General features: G+C 48.9%; 1 protein-coding gene across 6 annotated transcripts; it reads left to right on the top strand.

Annotated features, from left to right (window-relative positions):
- The first annotated feature begins 3,116 nt into the window (after positions 1-3,116).
- On the top strand, positions 3,117-20,865 carry B4GALT3 (beta-1,4-galactosyltransferase 3). 6 transcript variants are annotated; one of them, XM_083591295.1, is made up of 7 exons: positions 3,117-3,201; positions 5,839-6,146; positions 9,812-10,047; positions 11,346-11,536; positions 12,399-12,521; positions 16,897-17,001; positions 18,240-20,865. In XM_083591295.1, exons 2-7 carry the CDS (start codon positions 5,894-5,896, stop codon positions 18,835-18,837), a joined length of 1,506 nt encoding a protein of 501 aa, XP_083447421.1. In that variant the 5' UTR covers positions 3,117-3,201; positions 5,839-5,893; the 3' UTR covers positions 18,838-20,865. The 6 variants fall into 6 exon arrangements, with proteins under 6 accessions (XP_083447421.1, XP_083447420.1, XP_083447417.1 ...); XM_083591294.1 differs by having other exon boundaries at positions 3,118-3,191; positions 5,836-6,146; XM_083591291.1 differs by having other exon boundaries at positions 3,121-3,201; positions 5,689-6,146.

Genomic DNA, 20,865 nt, shown 5'->3' on the forward strand with positions numbered 1-20,865 from the left:
GTGTTCTTTTCACCCCATGTATTGCAGAGGCCTCCATTGTATAGCGTTTTTTGCAGCTTGTAGGAATTTCTGATTTTCAGTTTCCCTCGGAGGTTTCCCAAGGGCTTGTCATGTGAATGTCTCTTAGAGAGGTTCCTTTTGCATTTAAGCATTTTTGTACACAATGCTTGGCTTGAGAACTGCATTGCAAACTTCAGAGAAGTGCTGATTTTGAAGGATGACCATTTTACAGTGCTCATACAGTGTTGGAAAGCATTAGTTAGGCTAGCCTTTAAAATCAAACCAAAACAAAACTCCCTGCATCCCAAATGCGGTCATATCTACACAGTTTAAACCACATGCTTCTCCCCCCTCCCCCCCAAGGATCCTGGGAACTGTAGCCTATCCTCTCTCACAAACTACTGTAGCCAAGATTCCATGGGGGGAGCCACAATTACTTAAAGTGGTGTGATACTATTTTAAATGTATAGTGCAGATGGGACCTGGGCGGTGGAGACAGACATTATATTGGTCACATGCACACCGTACACTTAAAGCACATCTTCCTCATAGGAATCCTGGGAACTGTAGTTCACCCTTCACAGAGCTACTGTTCCCAGTCTAACAGTTCTCAGGGTTCTTGGGAGGTGGGAGGGAAGCAATTTATTTAAAATGTATTGTGTGGATATAACCCCAAGCCAGTTCAAACAGTGGCTTTTGTCAATAAATATGGATGCCTGGCGCTCCAATGTCAATAAGAACCTAAGGGTCTCCCATAAGGCTAGCCTTCCCCCACCCCCACCCCCTGAATGTAAACTTGTTCCACAGGCTTACAGATGTTTCTCCTCATGTTCTCTCCTATCCCACTTTATCCCTCAGGGAATGGGGAAAGTCTACTTTGAGAGTCTGCTTGGAGAGATCAGAGAGATGCTGGCTTTCATTAAGGAAAAGTGCAGATTGCAAACCATCATATTCATCTGCTCTCGTCTAAGTATATATCTACATCTGCCAACCTTTATATAAACCTTCACACATCTACTGAAGTGAACTCTGGTCCAGGAAGAGTTCTTTCCTCGATTTGCTAAGAACCCATCCAGATGTCCTTTTTCTTGTGCATTCATTATTATTTGTCCTCAATGTTCCCATTGAAGAGGAACTCTAAGAATTGTAGCTCTTTAAGGCAAATAGGGATCTCCTAACAACTATCAGAACTCTTAACAAAGCGCAGCTCCCAGAATTCTAGGTGGGGTGGAGAACTAGGACCGTTTAAAGTGGTATCATAGTGCTTTAAAGGCATGGTGTGAATATGGCCCATATCAGCCACCAAGCTATTGCCCACCTGATTATTGGCTGATGAGAGTTCCCCATTTTGGTCCAAGTTAAACTTTTTGTTGTAAAATCAATCAAAAACAAAGATGATTGGCATATGCATCCATATTTCTTAAGTAAATTAAACATAGAGACATTAGTTATAAATTATCATCATGATGGAGATATGACATAGGATCATTTATACACTTGTGGGGGACATGTCCATTTGTTTATTCCTTCTGGACAAAAGTACTCCACAAAATTGGCCTGATCAGTTACCATAGAATCACAGAATTGTCGTGAAGGGACCCTGAGGATCATCTAGTCCACCACAGATCCTAAAAGAGCTTTATTTTCAGTCTTTACAGAAGATACACAAGGCCTTAAAGATAGACTTATTTGTTCCTTCTCATGATCCCTGCACACCTCACAATAACCAGATACTGGATATCATTGGATATGGACTTACTGAAGCTTGGTCTGCACAACTTTAAGAACTGTTTTTGATGAAAAAGCTGACCAATTGTTGGAGAAAAAAACACAGTAAGAAAGTATAAATTTTATGCTACTTGGCTTGATTTTATTTATTGAGCTGCTGTTTAAAAACATGCTTATAAATTTCCAAAGGCTCCCAGGAACACGATTAAACACGGTGTTTAGTCCTTCACTGACCATGATGTGTTATCAATCATACTTGGGGAACATGTGTTTTGAATTACTCATGTTGTTTGGGGGGGGATGAAATGTTGTATTTTTTGAAAACCCATAAATATAATTACATATTAGAAAAAGACAAAGATGTTCCATTCTGGGCTGGAGAACAGAAAAAAGTATTGTCAGTGGGACCACCCCTAACCTGCAGGAAAGGGAACCCATGGGGTCATCCAGATGTTGTTGGGCTCCACCTCCCATAAACACTGACCATTGGCTGAGCGGGCTGTGGCTGAAGGGAATAGGAGGGCACCAGGTTGGCAAAAGCTGATATAAAGACTAAACTCCATCACGGGGGTAAGGTAATGCTCCTGACATTTCTGGCTGTTCTGTTCAAGGATTATAGGCTGCAGTCCTATCACCCTCTTACCCTGGGTTTAAAACCTGTTGATGCCCGAAGGAGTTACTTCTGAGTAACATGCAGCGAATGGAGCATTTTTCTTCAAGAGTGGACAGACCCAAGGTGCTTATGTATTCCCTCCCAAAGCCCCACCCTGTCAGTAGGGTCTGATTCCTTTTTTATTAATAATATTTTATTAGAATTTCATTTATAAAAAGACGAGTGAGGAGGGAAAAGAAAGAAGTGAGTGATGATGAAAAAAATACTGTTACATTACCTTACTTGCATATATTCTTATCCTAATACACACATAATTGTCAATAAACTAATACACTCTGTAAATTCATTCCAAATATCATTGCATTTTATCCAAAGAGAGGGTGCATCTACAGCTGTCCGTTCCTATGTTGCCAGTGTTGCCGTGCAGTAGGGTCCGATTCCTGCTAGCGCGGTGGCAGCAGGCGAGGAGGAAAACGGGCCCTCTGTGCATGTTCAGGGCTTCTCTCGCCTTTCGGACGCCGCCGTGCCTCAAACGTCCAAAGTCAACCAAATCCTGGGGCTTCCGCCGTGGGGGGAAAATACTGCAAAAAAATCAAATCGGATCAAAATCTCTGCAGCCTCCGGACTTTCTGCTTCCGCGCGCAGGGCGCTTTAAAGGGAGGAGTATCCGGGCCTGCCCTGTTATTCGACGTCACCGGCCCTTCTCTTAGCCCCCTCCCCAAAGCATCCCGCCCCTTAATTCCATTTTTTCCCTTTTTTTTTTTCCTTTTACCTACTGAAGATGGCGGCGGCGGTGTTTCTGATTCTGGGGTGGGGTTAAGAGCCGGGCGTTCCTGGCGCGGAGGGCTCCCAGCACCCAGGTGAGCAAGGGCGGGGCAGGAGGTGCGGGAGGGCAGGCGCGCACCCTTGGGGGCCGAGGGGGGTGCGCTCTTTGCAGGAAGGGTGGGCGCCGCTGGGAGAGGCTCCTCCACCCGGCGAGCAGGGGGCACCTGGGCTCCAGGGTGGCGCTGAGCCTTGCACCTGGGCGAGGGAGGCGGGGGGCGCCTCTTGCAAACCCCCGCGCCCTCCTTTCCCCCCCCCCCCGGCGTTTCTATGGGGAAAGGGATCCTGAAGGGGAGAGGGTGGAGGAGGGGCTCGGCTCTGGCTCCATCCCCCTCCCTTGCCAACTGAGCTTTAGCCGTAGAGATCATCCCAGATTTTTAGCAGCAGGATGGAATTGGTGTTTCCGTTGCGAAATAATTAGATATGTGTGTGCGATATCCATATCTGTATCCCGCTGGGAGTTAAAAGGCGAGGCTTTTATAAGGAGGTAGCTGCTTAGAGCAGAGATTGGGAAGGGACCCGGTGGAGGACAGGTGAGTCAGTCGCGCCAGGATATATACAGGTGAAAGCAGGTCAGGGAGGAAAGGAAAGTTGCTGGATCCAGCTGTGTTCAAATGGAAGTGTGCTACCTTTTGAGTTACTCAGGGCTCTTTAATTTTCTGCGGGATGTCCGAGGGAAAGGGAGGGATGGAGATGGGGAAAGGAGCAGGGGGAGCCAGGCAGAGCCAAGATGGAGAGTTCTTACTTGAACCTGCTGCGTTCGAAATGAACCGTGCCAGCTTTTGAGTTACACAGGTCTATTCCTTTCTTGTTGGCTGTTCAAGTAAGGGGGTTAAGAAATGGGTGGTGGTGGTGGGTAAAAACAGTGCTAAAATGTTGCCATGCCTAGTTTATGCTGCTCCCAGAGGATTTCTTTTTTCTCCTCTCCCTCAGCCAGTTTCCTAGGACCGAATACAGATGAAACTGTGTCTTTGTTGCACGGCTTATTCTGACACTTTGAAGATGACGTATGACATATTATGCTTCCGATAATCTGGAGATTATGCAGGGAATGGAAGCCCTGTGCTCTGCCACTGCCAACCTTATTTTGCCAGCTTTCGGACATTTCCCAAAGTGCTCTTCTCTGGAAGCATGCGATCTAGAATCTTAGTTTCTTAACACACAAACACCCCTTTTTGAAATTGGATTTTGCACCCCAAACTGTTACGTGCATACGTGGAACTGTGATTTTTGTGTAGCTTTGCATGCAACTGTTTTAACCTTAAACTAAGCCTTCGGTGTGTGAATCGCTCAGGAACATTGCATGTGAGAGTCCAGTTTATTTCTTAGGGCCAAAATGCAGGATGCGGTACAAAGTTAAACTATGGAACTGCTCCCTCAGCAGGTGTTGAAGGCTACTAACCCTGGTGGCTTTAATAGGATGCTGGACCAGATAGGACATTGGCCTGATACACCAGGTGGTTCTTACGTTCCTATGCAAACCTTTTTATTCATAAATATAGGGGCTGGACTTGGACCAGGGACAGCTGAACGCCACAACCCACCACGCCAGGTGACTTTGAACCAGTTGCACAACATTCATATTCTCTCTCACGCTGCCTAACCTTCTTCACAAGGTCACAGTGAGGATAAAATGGGGGGTGATGGGCGAACCATGTTCACTGCCCCCAAGCTCCTGGGGCTCCCAGAGAAGAATGGGACTATCAATTTTTTGGCCTGTGCACTTTATCTGCTCCCCCTAACCGGTAAAAGTCGCAGGTTTCAGTTTGCAGGAAACTGAGACAGGTTTGGGCAGTGTGCTGCCTCGGGGTTGGTCAGGTTCTCTTCGGGAATGCTGATGCGTGTGTGTGTGAGCGCTCGCCAGTTCTCTTTTGTCCCGCTGCAAAGCCGTCTCTCGACGCTGCCTGTAAGGGGAAGAAAAGGAAACCCGACGCCTTGTTGCCAGTTACTATTGTTAAAACCAAGAATTATAACAATAGCAAATTATGTATAAAGTAACAGCAAGGCTGTCGATCCATTGAAGATTTCTGAGGTTGGTTAATCATTTTTTTCATTCGGCCTTGTCAACAGGTTGCTAGTCCATAATGTTATTTCACAGAAAAGAATTGTAGAGTTGGAAGGGACCCAAAGGGTCATCCAGCCCAACCCCTGCAATGCAAGAAGTTGGACTAAATGACCCTCAGGGTCTCTTCCAACTCTATTTATTTATTTCGATTTTTTTTTGTCCCACCTCTCCTTCAAGAGGAGCGTACATGGTTCTCCCTCTCCCCATCTTAAGCTCACAACAACCCCGTGAGGTAAATTATGGCTGAGAGATGGTGAGCGGCCTCAAGGTCACCCAGTGAACTTCATGGCTGAGTGTGACATCATAATAATAATAATAATAATAATTAATTTATTGTTTATACCCCTCCCATCTGGCTGGGTCTCCCCAGCCACCCTGGGCAGCTTCCAACAAAGTATTAAAATACATTCTCACCATTCCACCACGCCTACCCTCCCTACTTTGTTTCCATCATCTTCAGCAGGCCAAGAGCCTGAAAGCAAGAAGGAGAGGCAAGGACCTGGGACCTTCTACATGCCAAGCAGATGACCTGCCCCTGAGCTTCATCCCTCTCCCCCTGCTGCTCCCCAGGAACGGGTCTTCAGAGATGTGCTCTCCTACCTTCTTGCAGGTGCGACTGCTGTCCTTCTGAGGCCCAGGGAGAAGACCTTGCCCCCCACCCCACCATGCTCCGAAGGCTCCTGGATCGGCCCTGCACTTTGGCTCTCCTCATTGGCTTCCAGTTTGCCTTCATGGCTTATTTCTCCTTTGGTGGCTTCCGGAACTTGGCCTCGATATTTGGGCACGACGCCAACCCGTCCTTCGACTACTCCCGGACCCACGACGTCTACACCAACCTCAGCCTCCTGCCTCAGCAGCCCCGCTATGGGAGCCCCACTCAGTTTCTGCCCTACTGCCCGGAGCGGTCGCCGTACCTCAGTGAGTGGGGCCTGTGACCACGTTGCTCAGTGTGGAGGTCAAAACTGCAGGGTGAGGGGTGGTTCAGTGTAGGTTCCGACATACGAGGGGCTTGAGAGTCTCCCTTGTCCTAGAATACAGAGAATCACGATCGGCTTTGAAATGGCAATGGGGAATGTTGCGCCCAGGGGCTGAATGTGGCCCTCCATGTGTCTTTCTCTGGCCCTTGCTACTCTCTCCAAGTTGCACACCACACCAGCCCTGCCTGCTCCATGCCCTCCTTGCATGCGTTCGCTCTTTAACTGTAATAATGCCTTCTTCTTTCCTGCATGGAAAGAGGTTTGTGTGTGCGTGAGGAAAAATGCTGACTTTGGCCACTTCTGTGCTATACAGTGGTACCTCGGGTTACAGACGCTTCAGGGTACAGACACTTCAGGTTACAGACTCCGCTAACCCAGAAATAGTACCTCGGGTTAAGAACTTTGCTTCAGGATGAGAACAGAAATCGTGCTCCAGCGGCGCAGTAGCAGCAGGAGGCCCCATTAGCTAAAGTGGTGCTTCAGGTTAAGAACAGTTTCAGGTTAAGAACGGACCTCCAGAACGTATTAAGTACTTAACCCGAGGTGCCACTGTACATGTAAGGCACTATTAGGCCACTTTAAACAGTCATGGCTTCCCCCATTGCATCCTGGGATCTGCCGTTTGCTAAGCTAGCTGAGAATTGTTAGGAACCCCTCCTATTCCCCTCACGGAGCTACAGTTCCCAGAGTTTCCTGGGAACAGGAATTAAACCACTCTGGAAACTGTAGCTCTGGGTGGGGGGGGAACGGGGGTCTGCTAACAACTCTCGGCACCCTTAACAAACCACAGTTTCCAAGTTGTATTACGCTGCTTTAAATCCACAGTGCAGAGGAGGCCTTTTGCATGGCCTACAGTAGAAAATTAAGAGCTGCATCTGTTGCCCTGACACTTTTGCCTCTAGCTCTGTCCTGCACTGGCATGTGGCCTCCAGAATATTACCCACGAGGGAGCGTGGCCCTCAGGCTGGAAAAAGTCCTCCGCTTTGTTTTCAAAAATGTTTCAGGTTCTGTAAGGCCGCAGAGAACACTATTCCCATGAAAGCTCAGATTAAAACCCAGACGTATGCAAGATTACAAAGTCTCTCAAAGCCACTTAAAAAATAAATAAGATAAGGCGGTTATCACAGGGCCTGGCAGTCCCTTTGTCTGCTGCTTGGGCCTGGGTAAATGTTTAATTATTAGATCACATGGCACCCCATTAAGTGGCTGAGCCTTTTCAGAGTTGCTGAAGGAGCAGTTTTGTATTGCTGTGTATGAGCTTGATCACTTTTCCTGTGGAATCCCTATTGCAGGGGGGAAATCCCTCACTCGAGGCCAAATATGGCCCTTCGGGCCTCTCTGAACGGCCCTTGGAACTCTCCCCAGGCCACACCCCTCACCCAACCTGCTTTGCACCTTCCTTGCGGTTTTGGTCCTATTGAACTCTGCCTCTTGCTTATCTGGAGGGTGGATGGAGAAGGGCGTGAGAGAGCAGGTGCAGAAGCTAGCCTGTTGCACAAGGATGAAATTAATGTGTGTTGCTCCACCCACCACTGGCATGTGGCCCTCAAGAGGTAGCCAAGAACAGAATGTAGTCATTGGGCTACTCCCTTCCCAGTTGCAATGAACAGTTTAACCCTGTGTTTGTCTACTCATGTGTCAGTCCACTGAGTGCAATGGGGCTGATCTTCCAGGGATGTGTGGGCAGGATTTTCAAGCATGCCCCAGTACCTGTCCGTTATCTGCGATTTCCGTGCTACTGGTTGCTTCTCTTTCCCCCTTTGTTAGAGGTTGAGACTGTAAGCTCCTTGGGGCAGGGGCTTGTCCTTCTGCACTCTGTAAAAATGGCATGCAAACTGACAGCCCTGCCAGTACACAGTATAAAGGTAAAGGGACCCCAGACCATTAGGTCCTGTCGTGACCGACTCTGGGGTTGCGGCGCTCATCTCGCTTTATTGGCCGAGGGAGCCGGCGTACAGCTTCCGGGTCATGTGGCCAGCATGACTAAGCCGCTTCTGGCGAACCAGAGCAGCGCACGGAAACGCCGTTTACCTTCCCGCCGGAGCAGTACCTATTTATCTACTTGCACTTTGACATGCTTTCAAACTGCTAGGTTGGCAGGAGCAGGGACCGAGCAATGGGAGCTCACCCCGTCGCGGGGATTCAAACTGCCGACCTTCTGATCGGCAAGTCCTAGGCTCTGTGGTTTAACCCACAGCGCCACCCGCGTCCCTAGTACACGATCTAGGAACGTAGAGTTGTATTAAGCTTATTTTTTTATTTCCTAAAATTTATACACCTAAGGGTAAAAAACCTCAAAGTGTTTTTACCCTAAACAGCCAAGTTCTACTCAGAGTTTAGATCCATTGAAATTAATGGAGATGACCAACTTGGCTCCACGAATTTCAACGTGTCTACATGTTCATACTCAAAACAATTTTGAGTCACTTCCAGAGCTATGATTCCAAGAGTAGTTTAACAACCAATTCCTTTCCCTAGGTAATTCAGGGTATTGTAGCTTTGGAGGGACTTGGGAGTGTCTCGTAACAACTTCCAGCACGTTTAAAAAATGACAGTTTGTTTAGGATTCTTTGGGGGCAAGCTGTGACAGGTTAAAGTGGTGTCATAGTCCTTTATATTTATAGTATGGATGCGGAACAGAAGGTAAGAGAGAGGACCTGGCCACCTCCCTCAGCCGAACGGCCTGGATTAGGCAAAGGGTGGCAGGCCTGGAACCCTTTTATAGCGGGTAGTGGCACAGGATTGGCTGCCCAGTGTCACATGGCTTCTTTGGGCCTGGAGGATGCTGGGCTGTGGTGATGGTGCCTTGGCTTGAGATGCCCACAGATGCCTCCTGCAGTGATGGCAACTCCAGTGGCGCAGGGAGCCAGAAGGGCCATAGCTCGGTGGAAGGGCATCACCCCTGCATGCAGCAGGTCCCAGGTTCAATCCCAGCCTCTCCAGACAGGGCTGGGAATGTCCGCCATCTGAAACCATGAAGAGCTGCTGCCAGCCAGTGCAGGCAGCCCTGAGCCAGATGGACCAGTGGGTCTGACTCAGTTTAAAGTGCACTTCCCGTGCTCCTGGCTCGTTGCACTGTCCACCTGGGGCTCCTGCCGTCATATTAAGAGCAGCAACTCCCAACCCAGATTGCTCTGACTTATTTTATTATAAAGGAAAGATGTCGAGGGTGCTTCTCTCCAGTCTTGTGGGATTATCCCTGACCCAGATGTCCTTGGCGTGGGGACAAAGCAACATTTGCTCCTAACAGCTTGCTATCATTGTCTTTGCGTGCACATCTCTCGTTCCATTTTTCTGGGAAATCCTGCTTACAGCTTAAAACTTTGTCGCCACACCTGACACGCACAGAGTCTCCTCGCGCCATGGAAGGAAAGGTTAGTTTAGCTCCCTGCCTCCGGGGTGAGAGATATTTAGATAGAGGCTTTCGTGTCGGGTATTCATGCAGGCCTCATGAAGACTAGAAACTTGGGCAGATTCTTTGGGTTTTTTTGGAACATTGCATCAGAGAGATGAGGCAAGCATCTCTCGCTGGAAGAGCCCAGTGCCTGCATGTGAATTTTTGATTCTGTTCTTGTTCTCCTCTCACCCTACCGACTCTCATCTCAGTTGGCCCCCTGACAGTGAGCTTCAGCCAGGTGCCGAATCTGGAGCAGATCCAAGAGAAGAACCCGGCGGTGGGCCTCGGGGGCAGGTACCGCCCTTCCGCCTGCGAGCCACGCTCCCGGACAGCCGTCATCATCCCGCACCGCAACCGGGAGACGCACCTGCGCCACTTGCTCTACTACTTACACCCCTTCCTCCAGCGCCAGCAGCTGCAGTATGGGATCTATGTGGTCCATCAGGTCCGTTTGGTTGGGATTTGTGTACGTGTGAAAGAGAGATTAGTTCAATGCAACCCAGGGGTGGGGGCAGTGCCGGATTTACGTGTAACCTAAACAAGCTGTAGCTTAGGGGCCCATTCTCTTGGGGCCCCCCAAAAAAGTTAAAGGGAAAAAATCTGGATGTACATTTCCAAAATATAAGATAAAAAACAAATAAAATAAAACCCACATGCAGCAACAGAGTTTTGTGTTGTGTAGGCTCCTATGATGTAAGTAATAGGTCCCACCTGCTAGCCTGCTCCCTAAAATATCATATACAGTGGTACCTCGGGTTACAGATGCTTCAGGTTACAGACTCTGCTAACCCAGAAATATTACCTCGGGTTAAGAACTTTGCTTCAGGATGAGAACAGAAATCGTGCAGCGGTGGCAGCGGGAGGCCCCATTAGCTAAAGTGGTGTCTCAGGTTAAGAACAGTTTCAGGTTAAGAACGGATCTCCAGAACGAATTGAGTTCTTAATCCAAGGTACCCCTGTATAATATCATATATTCAACCCAAAAAACAGCAACAACAGCTAGACATATAAAGGGCCCCATTACCTTCAGTAGTTTAGGGCCTCATCAGACCTAAATCCGGCCCTGGGTGGGGGAACCTCAAGCCCAAAGCAGCCAGCCAGAGGCCTGGCCCTCAGGACTCAAAGGTGCCATGCAAATTTTGCGCCCAGCCTTTGACCACTTGTGACCAAGTGAAGATGCCCCGGCACCAGGATGGCGCCAGACATCTCCACCATCTGGGGATCGTTGGAACTTGGCTGTTTTTAGGCACTAATACACCGCCCTGTGGAATTCTACCGGTTATATTTTATGTGCACAATCGGAATGAGTTTCGGGAACCAAAACACTTTTTTGGGCAGCCTGAGCAGGAGCAGTCACCATTAAGGAAAGGTCGGAATAGGCCAATATATATGTGGACTCTCCCTAGATCAAGTGACTTTGCTTCTTTAAGTTCTCAGAGCTCTTAACCTAGCTCAAGGTTGCCATCTAAACTTGCCAGATGTTTAACTGAGAATCAAACACAGTCAGTCCATTATTTGAAAAGACAGATTTTAGAGTCGTATCTCCTCACAAAATGGCAACTAAACCTTCTGTTCCGGCGACTGTAACCTTGTTTTAAGGAGCCATTTGGCACTGAGCTTTTATCTCTGAGTTTCTAGCACTGCTGACACCTGAGGCAGTTGCCTTGTGACAGGGCTGGGCCTCGTGAGTCTTGCTCCTCGCCCTGTTGCCGCTTCTTCCCACTCAACCCTGCTTCTCTATAGGCTGGCAATGCGACTTTCAACCGGGCGAAGCTGCTGAATGTGGGCGTGAAGGAAGCCCTAAAGGATGAGGAGTGGAACTGCCTCTTCCTCCACGATGTTGACCTCATTCCCGAGAACGACCACAATCTCTACATATGCGACCCGTGGAGTCCCAAGCACGTCTCTGTCGCCATGAACAAGTTTGGCTACAAGTGAGAAGGCAGGGATAGGGGAGGGCAGGACTGATCGCACCATGCTTTGTGGTGGGTGGTTGTCTTCAGGGCTGGCTCCATGGTGTTACTTTTTTGGGGGGGGAAATATATGTATTAATTTTTATACAGCACATAACAACCAAGAGCAGAACGAACGTATAAACATTAGAAAATGTAAAAACAAGTGCAGAATCCAACAGGTTTCCAAAGAAAAAGGGGAAAAGTAAGTGCCAAATACTGAAATTATTGTCTCTTCAGAGCTGGCAATGTTTGTGAGGTGGTTTCCTTGTTTGATTAGAACAATTAACGTATTTTGAAGAAAGGGAAACCAATCAATAAGGAAATGATCCTTGCCTTGACTTTCCTGGAGCCTTTTTAACCACACTGGTTGGTTTTTCCAGACAATGAAATTATTCGAAATCTGTGTCGAATGTTTAGTGTTCTAGCTTTCACCATTTCTGGGCTATTTCAAAACACGAGCAGAAAACATAATCAGGTCCTGATGCTCCTCCTCAAAAAGGCTCTTGGGTTTTGAGGGCAGCACTCACTCCATTTCATTAAATTCATAGAATCAGTTCAAAAAAAGAATAAATCCAAACTACACCCAAAAGTAATTTCCCATCATTGCCAAGCAGACCAAATATGAATTAAGTTTGATTTGGGCTAGGACTTTCCATCCATATGCAGTACACTAGCACATCCGAAAAAGCAAATGCTTTGCAAATTTGTGTCAAGAGCCTTTCCCACCCCCACCCTCCGTGTCTTTGAAATATCTAGTGCGGGGGATTCCCATTGTCACTTAAAATGACTAACAATGCTGGCCTTTCTCTCCATTTTCTCTTCTGCCCCTTTCCCACTCCAGCCTCCCATATTCGCAGTACTTTGGCGGTGTGTCGGCCCTTACCCCGGACCAGTACCTAAAGATCAACGGCTTCCCCAACGAGTACTGGGGCTGGGGAGGCGAGGACGACGACATCGCCACCAGGTGAGTGTCCCTCGTTCACCCCTCTCTTTCTGTGGTGGCCGTTGTCTCTTCGCCCTCTGCTTTCCGACCTGCAACCATTTCTCCCACTCGCTTAGAACATGCATTGCTCTTTTTGTTTTGGCACCTGACTCAGCGGGAACTGTAGCTGAGGGATTGGCGGTGGTTCGTTCAGTTGTTTAGAGCATGGTGCTGATAACGCCAAGGTTGCAGGTTCGATCCCGGTATGGGATGACTATATATTCCTGCATTGCAGCGGGGTCAGACTGGATGACCCTCAGGGTCCCTTCCAACTCTACAATTATAGGATTCTGTGGTTCAAACCCTGCTGGTGACCTTGCACGCCAGTCTCTGGAAACCACAGGAGTGTGTAGTTAAATGATGGAGCTCTCTCCTGCAGGAGGCAGTGATGATTACCAACTTGGTGGCTTTAAAATAGGATTGGACAAAATTAATTGGGGGGGGGTTAAGACTTGCTGTTGTACTCAGTTCCTGCTTGCAGGCTTCCTGTCGGCATTGGTTGGCTGCTGAGAGGACAGGATCCTGGACTAGATGGGCCTTTGGCCTGATCCAGAAGAATTATTATCCTCTTGGCAATTTTACAGTGCCTGCGAAGAAGGCATTGACCTGAGCATTTTTCAGAGGCAACTCTACCAACTTAAAAAGGACTAGAAACTTGTTGTGTTTTTAAAAGAGAGAGAGAGAGAAAGAAATAAAAAGTGGTAGAAGCAGCTCAGATTCTTAAATTCCAGGCCAGATAATCATTCTTCCTGCTTTTTTCCCTGCAATTGTGAAGAACTGTGGCATAAGTGTAGCCATGGTTTTTAGGCTAAAAATGGGCAGCGGGAAGAGTAGCTGCAGCTGGTAGGTTTACGATCTTTGGTATTGTAGTTTTCCCTGCCTGTTGCAAGACTTGGAGATTATTGGAGCACTGATTTCCCCACCCAGCCTCTGTTTGTTCCACTCCCTCCTTCCCACTCTGCAACTGGAGTGCTGTTTTCCTTCTCATCGCCTTCATTATCATCTCTTTTTATCTCTTTCTTCCACCCTGCCTTGTGCACGCTGTCGGATCCTTGCATGCTCATTTTTCCCACGCAGGCTGTGGCGGTTTGGGCTGCAGCATTCAGGTAAGGTGAGAAAATTGCAGCAAGCCTGATGACGCACCCAGCTCTGTAATCCCATGTGTTTGTTGCGTTAGGGTTTGAACTTGTTGGCAAATTGAACGTCTGTGATGCCATGGGATGTTCACAAATACTCCAACACTGGGGGGGGGGTGTCTCTTGTGAGATGCTGTTGGGTCAGCTCAGCAACGGTGAGAGAAGGTGGAAAGGGAAACTGCACAGAACAATGAGATTTTAAATGGAAAGGCGGGGCTATAAATGTTTTCTCAGGGCTGTGCCCAACTTAGTTTATCCATGTTTGTTAACTTCAATGGGTCTATTCTGAATAGAACTAGCTTTGGACATAGTCCAAAGATCTGTGCTCTTGTAAGGAACAGATGTGAAGCTTTAATTTTGCGTATTTGATCCCAAAGAATGCATGTCCAGAATTTTTTAGGTGATAAAAGAATTATCTAAAGGGGCACCAGCAGAGAAACTTAATCTACCCCTGCAGACATTAGAATCTGACTACCTAACACCTCATCAACCTGGGTTTAGCACACTTGTGAGCGACTTACTAGGAATTGGGCCACATCCCCCCCATACATTTAAAGCACTATGACACCACTTTAAACTGTCAATTCCCAAAGAATCCTGGGAAGTGTAGTTTGTTAAGGGAGCTGAGAGTTGTTAGGAGAACGCTGTTCTCCGAGAACTGCAGTTCCCAGAGTTCCCTGAGAAGAAAGATGGATGGCTAAATAACTTTGGAAATTGTAGCTTTATATTCAAGGAGGGTGTAGAGCAGGGCAGTGAGGTGTAGTCTTTGTTTATTTCATTTATTAGTTGCTTTTCTCACAGGGGAACCCAAAGCAACTCACATTAAAACCGATTAGGAACATCCAATAAAAATCCAAAAAGTACCACTAAACGGATACAGCAGAGCACGACTTAGCGATCCCACCTCACTCAAAGAGGCCACAATGCTATTCTTCAAATTAAGGGCCAAAAGTCTGGGTACCTGGCACCTAAAAATAAAGAGATGCCTCTCTGGAAAGAGCATTAGGCAAGCAGGGGGCCACCACCAAAAAGGCCCAATATTGTGTTCCCACCTTCTGAACCTCCTGTGGAGAGGGCACACGAAGAAGGACTGCAGATGATGTTCGCAGGGTCCGGGTCAGTTCATGTTATGAAGAGAGAGGCGCTCCTTGAAGTATTGGGGTCCTAAGCCACAGAAGTCTTTATAGGTCAAAACCTGCACTTTCAATTTTGCATGGAAACCAATTGGCAGCCAGGACGATCGTGCCAGAACTGGCGCTATTTGTTCAGACTGTCCTGACCCAGTCAGCAATTTGGCCTCCGAATTCTGCACCAGCTGCAGTTTCCGAATGGTCTTCAAAGGCAGCCCCCTGTGTAGCACATTGCAGTAGTCCAGCTCTGAGGTTACCAGAGCACAGGCGACAGATTTAGGCTGTCCCTGTCCAGAGATGGATGCCAGCAGCTGAAGCTGATGGAAGGCACTCAGCGCCACTTCAGCCTTGAAGTATTGAAAGATTATGCCTATTCCTTCAGAGAGAGTGTAACTGCAGCCAAGGTACAACCTGTGGAGAGAGTTCTAAGGGCCAAGTAGAGAAGCCTGGAGGGCCGCATTCACAACCACCCTGGGCCTGAGGTTCGCTATTGCCGCTTTGCAAAAAAAACCCACATAAGCCCTGGGAAAGAGGCAGGATCTCAGCCCCAGGGAGGTTACAATCTTAAGATTTGCCAGTGAGGGGTGGCAGGAAGGAGGAGGAGAGCGAACTAAGAGTCATGGATAACAAAGGATTAATAAAATTGGTGCTTGGTTCCAACAGGCTCACCCAGGGAAGCATTTTGGCTCCCAAATTGTGCCTCTCTTCAATGGATTTGACTAGGACTGTGCGTCGCCATGGCAACTGTTCCACCTCCTGCTGCGAGGGAACAGCAGTGGAATGCTTAACCTTGGGCGAAGATAAAGGAAAAGCTTGAGAGGGAGAGACCCAAGTGGGTAGGGGTAGGAGGGAATTGGCTGTGAGGGCGTGCCTACGCGCTGCTTCTGGAAAATTCCCTGCGCAAAAGCGTTGGGGTTAAAAGAGAGGGAGGATGTTTAGCGCAGCAATGCACATTACCCACCTCCTGATTGGTCAGGAGTCCATGACCTCAGAGCAGGTTCAACGTCTCTGTTAGGGAGCTCCCCAGGCAAGGTGCCTCTGGAGATGCCCAAGCCATCTGACTATAAATCCTCAGTGCTGGCCCAATATATTTTGCCACCTGAGGCAAAAATCAAAATGGCGTCCCCTTCTCTTCCTTCTCGCACTCCCCATTCTGTGTACAGAAGCTGGCAGGCCTAGGAGTTGACTCTTATCGAACATTGTCAATGAGACAGCGTCACCCACTGTTTCTAAAGCAGCATGCTGCGTGTGTCTGTGCATTTATTTGGCCACATCTGCACCCTGAACCATACATTTCAGGCATTCTTGTACCACGTCAACCGTCATGGCAAAGGATCTTGCGAATGGCAGTTTGTTAAGGGTGCTGAGAGTTGTTAGGAGACCACTGCTACAACTCCCAGAGTGATTTAATAGCCAATTCTGCTTCACAAGGAACTCTTGAGAACTGTAGCTCTGTCAGGGGAGCTGAGCACTCTTAAGAAGAGTTTGGATTTGATATCCTGCTTTATCACTACCCTAAGGAGTCTCAAAGCGGCTAACATTCTCCTTTGCCTTCCTCCCCCCCAACAAACACTCTGTGAGGTAAGCGGGGCTGAGAGACTTCAAAGAAGTGTGACTGGCCCAAGGTCACCCAGCAGCTGTATGTGGAGGAGCAGGGAAGCGAACCCGGTTCCCCAGATTGCGAGTCTACCACTCTTAACCACTACACCACACTGGCTCTTAACAGACTACAGTTCCCATAATTCTTTGGGGGAAGCCATGGTTGTTGAAAGGGTTGCTGCGGTGCTTTCATTGTGTGGTGTGGACAAGATCTAAGTTGGTAGTTAATGGACAGCCTTTGCCATGCTTCCAGCAGCAGTGTAATATTATAGTGACAGTCTATCCCAGCGAGCAGTTTGGCTTGCTGTGTGACAGGCCTGTGGCAGACCTAGCTCTGGTCTCCAATGGAGGGGGGTTGGCGGTGGACATGCTGCTGCCACCACCACTCCCCGCACTCCTGCACATGTTGCCTGAGGCACCTGCTCCACTGTGGCTAATGATAGGACCGGGCTAGCAAATCCTAATTTGGCCTCCTTGCTTCTGTGTCTCCAGGGTGCGCTTGGCCGGCATGAAGATCTCACGGCCTCCTGTCTCTGTCGGCCACTACAAGATGGTGAAGCATAAGGGAGATAAAGGCAACGAGGAGAATCCACACAGGTGTGCTGCTTCCTCCCTCCAACCCCCCCCCAAAAAACCCCTGCAGTTGGAGGAATAATCATTTTATTATTTGTACCCTGTCCATCGGGTTGCCCCAGCCACTCTAGGCGGCTTCCATCATATACAAAAACATAATAAAACTTCAAATTTCAAAAACTTGCCTGAACAGGGCTGCCTTCAGATGTCTTCTACATTTTGTGTAGTTGTTTATCTCCTTGACATCTGATGGGAGGGCGTTCCACAGGTAGGGGGGCCACTACCGAGAAGGCCCTCTGCCTGGTTCCCTGTAACCTCACTTCTTGTAGGGAGGGAATCAGCCCTCGGATGTGGACCTCACTGGGTGAACGATGGGAGTGGAGATGCTCCTTCAGGTATACTGGGCTGAGCCAGTTTAGGACTTCAAACATCAGCAGCAACACTTTGAATTGTGCTCAGAAACGGTCCTGGGAGCCAACATAGGTCTTTTTATATATAGTTATCCTTATCTCCTGCCAACCTAGCAGTTCGAAAGCACATCAAAGTGCAAGCAGATAAATAGGTACCGCTCCAGTGGGAAGGTAAACGGCGTTTCCGTGCGCTGCTCTGGTTCGCCAGAAGCGGCTTAGTCATGCTGGCCACATGACCCGGAAGCTGTACGCCGGCTCCCTCGGCGAATAAAGCGAGATGAGCGCCACAACCCCAGAGTCGGTCACGACTGGACCTAAGGTCAGGGGTCCCTTCACCTTTATCCTTTATTAGGCATAGCAAACCACACATTATCAAACAGACACTGTATACAAATTGTGCAAAATATGAGCTCAACATAATAAGGTTTGTCCTGGTCAGATCTTTAACTCCAGAGAAAATCAATTTGCATAAATAATACAATACAGCACTACCAAATCCCCGATCAATTAAGAACCACTAATTTATTATTATTCTGACTCCCTCCTTTGGCAATCCTCACAGAACTTCTAACCCAATGGTTGCCATTAATTTGATTGGAATTAATTTTATAATGAAATGATTTTAGAATGTTTTATCGTTTTACTGTTGTTAGCCGCTCTGAGCCTGGCTTCAGCTGGGGAGGGCGGGATATAAATAAAATTTATTATTATTTATTATTCTCTTTACAATGACCCAGTCTTTCTACATGGACAGCACTTTCAGGACCTGTGGCAGAAGAGTGCTTTAAATGTATGGCTCAAATGGGACCTTGCACATACACACTCTCTCTCTGTCTCTCCCCAACCCCGTAGGTTTGACCTGCTGATCAGGACGCATCGGGCTTGGACTCAGGACGGGATGAACTCCCTCTCGTACGCCCTCCTCTCCAAGGAGCTGCAACCTCTGTACACCAACATCACGGCCGACATCGGCACCAACCCTCGGGCCACCCGGGGCGGCAAGGGCTCGATCCCCAGCCTCGGCGGCAGGAACTATCCGAGCGGCAGCAACCACGACTTCCGCCAGGAGATGCTGCGCAAGACTCCGTTTGCGAAGCTCTCCCGGGCCATGGGTTGGGGGGAAGTTCCCTTCGGGACCATCCAGGCCCTGCTGGATTCGGCGGCGGGAGAGCGGGGGGCTCCCAAACCGGAGAAGACGAAAACCAGCCCCACAGCGGGGAAGGCGGAGCAGGAGGTGGGGTCCCCCCGTGCGGCGGCTGGCAGCGCCAGGCCAGGAATCCTCAGAACGGTCGTCCAGGCGGCGGCACCCAGTGCGGAAGCTGCAAAGCGAGAAGCAGAGGATGCTGGGAAGCATCTACCCGGGCAAGCGGAGGCAGAGTTTTTGAAGACCCCTGCCTCCCCGGTGCAGAAGCCCATGAGCAATCACACTGGCCCAGGAAGCGCCGGCTAGGGCGGGTGCAGTCCAAGCCGGTGGGCACTAGGCACCACAGCCAAGCCTCAAGCCTCTAGAACCAATCGTAGGAGTTGCAATAATAATCAGGCTGTGGCCTAGAGCCCATCGGGCTGCCTTCTCTGTGTCTGCTGGGTCAGCAGGGCCCAACAAACCCGGACTGGACAATGGAGAGAGACCTGGGAGGGGCAATAAACGGTAGTTAAATTTCCACTGGGTGGGGGGAATACACTCCACATTCTGATTCCTTAGCGGTTGACTCCTGGTTCCACCTGCGCTGCCGTCTCCTCCCGAAGACTTTGGCCCTACCTCAGAGGTGCCGCCAACTTTCTGCAGAAGAGTTAGGCCTCGCTGCTGCGCAGCCATACCCCCTTGGATTTGGGGCTGACTCTCATTATGGGGCCTGGGGGTGTTCTGCACCGTTAAAGGGGGTCATTCAGCTGCTGTGACATTTGTGTGCTGGTGGATTTTGTAGGAGGCAGTAGACAGAACAGGGGGAAGAGGCTGCGTACGATTGAAGTGAAGGAGGGCACATCCACTGAGCTCCGTCCTGTCGCTGGTGCCAGGCTCCCTCGGAAGCAAAGGCCGTTCCTGCAAAAGCCCTTGGGCTCATGCCGTCCCCGGTGGAAAGATGCAGGCCTCTTCCCTGCCTGGATTTGGAGAAGGGGGCACTCCACAGCCTGGCACTGCTGGGTGACTTCTTCAAAAGGCTGGCGAAGGCGGAGATCTCCTGCTTAGCCAGACATTTTGAAAGAAATATGTCCGTATACAAACACTATTTTTCTGGTTCCCTCCTTCCTTAAGAGGAGGAACTGTGCCCAATCGAGGTGCTGGTGGTGAACCTAACATTTGGTAGGAGAGAGGTCTGTGTCCCCACCCCCATCAAACCACCTCCTAGCAGAGAATTGAAGCCTAGTTGGCTGCTTCCTGCAGTTCTCTGAACCAACCCCTCTCACGTCTTCTAGAGCTGGACGCATATGGATGCTGGAACCTATTTATTCATTCTGAGCCAAGCAAGAAATCCCCTTTTTTAAATATCCAAGGATTAGGGCCACATTCACACCACGCATTGAAAGCGTCACGATGCCACTTTTGTGGTCATGGCTTCCCCCCAAAAATTCTGGGAGCTGCGGTTCATTTGGGGTGCTGGGAGTTGCTGTGGGGTCCCTAGTTCACCTCACGAATGGGATTTAGCGTTCAATCCCTCTTCACAGGGAACTCTGGATTTCAGCTCCGTGAGGGGAAGGGCAGGGGGTCATCTCCCACAACTCTCAGCACCTCAATAGTTCCCATGATTATTTGGGGGAAGCCATTTAAAATGGTATGACAGGTCTTTAAATGTATGGCATGAAGGTGGCCTAGCTTCATTTTTGGGTAAAAATGGGGGCTGCATCTCAACTTTGGGCTGTCGTGCAATATATTCCTTCCTAAGGAGGTCCCTTTTTAATGGTGTAGTGCCATTTTTTGTACCCTAATCCCCATCCCAAATAGGCTAAGGTGCCCACTGGATGCCTCCCCTCCCAGGCTGATTTTAGCACCTTGGGTCTCCTTCCTTGACTGAAAAAAGGCCTATGTGGACCATTGGAAATGGGGTTTGATCAGCCCTGTACTTTCTGTAGCTGCTGAATCATGGTGGTTTTTTAAATCAAAATAAGCTGGAAAGGGGATAGATTGTAAAACTTCCTGTGAACGGAAGTTATAGTGATATAGTTAACATTACACAGTGCCCTCTTCCAGCTCTACACATTCACACACACACATTTTTTTCTCTCTCAGGGCTGGTCCCAGCCTGCAACCTGTGCCCCCCACCCCACCCCACCCCCCGGCCTCAGAAAAGGCCCTTTCCTCTTCCTCTCCGCAGGTGTGCGTCTCACAATCGCTCTAGCTGTTGGCAGTGGTGTGTAGTTATTTATTCTATTTATGGAGTCCTCGTTCTCTCTCGCTGTAGCTGCTGTCCCTTGCCTCAGTTTTTGATAAACCGATTTTTTTAATGAAATAAAAACATGGTCCGTGGATTAAAGAGGAAAA

This window comes from Podarcis filfolensis, assembly GCF_964270895.1.
Source record: "Podarcis filfolensis genome assembly, chromosome: 16".
NCBI classification, from domain to species: Eukaryota; Metazoa; Chordata; class Lepidosauria; order Squamata; family Lacertidae; genus Podarcis; species Podarcis filfolensis.

What these genes read in the sequence shown, in the direction of transcription:
- B4GALT3 (XM_083591295.1), top strand. Translation starts at nt 5,894, where the DNA reads ATGCTCCGAAGGCTCCTGGATCGGCCCTGCACTTTGGCTCTCCTCATT. An exon ending in GACGACGACATCGCCACCAG is followed by an intron (nt 12,522 to 16,896) that starts GTGAGTGTCCCT and finishes CTGTGTCTCCAG; the next exon opens with GGTGCGCTTGGCCGGCATGA. An exon ending in AACGAGGAGAATCCACACAG is followed by an intron (nt 17,002 to 18,239) that starts GTGTGCTGCTTC and finishes CCAACCCCGTAG; the next exon opens with GTTTGACCTGCTGATCAGGA.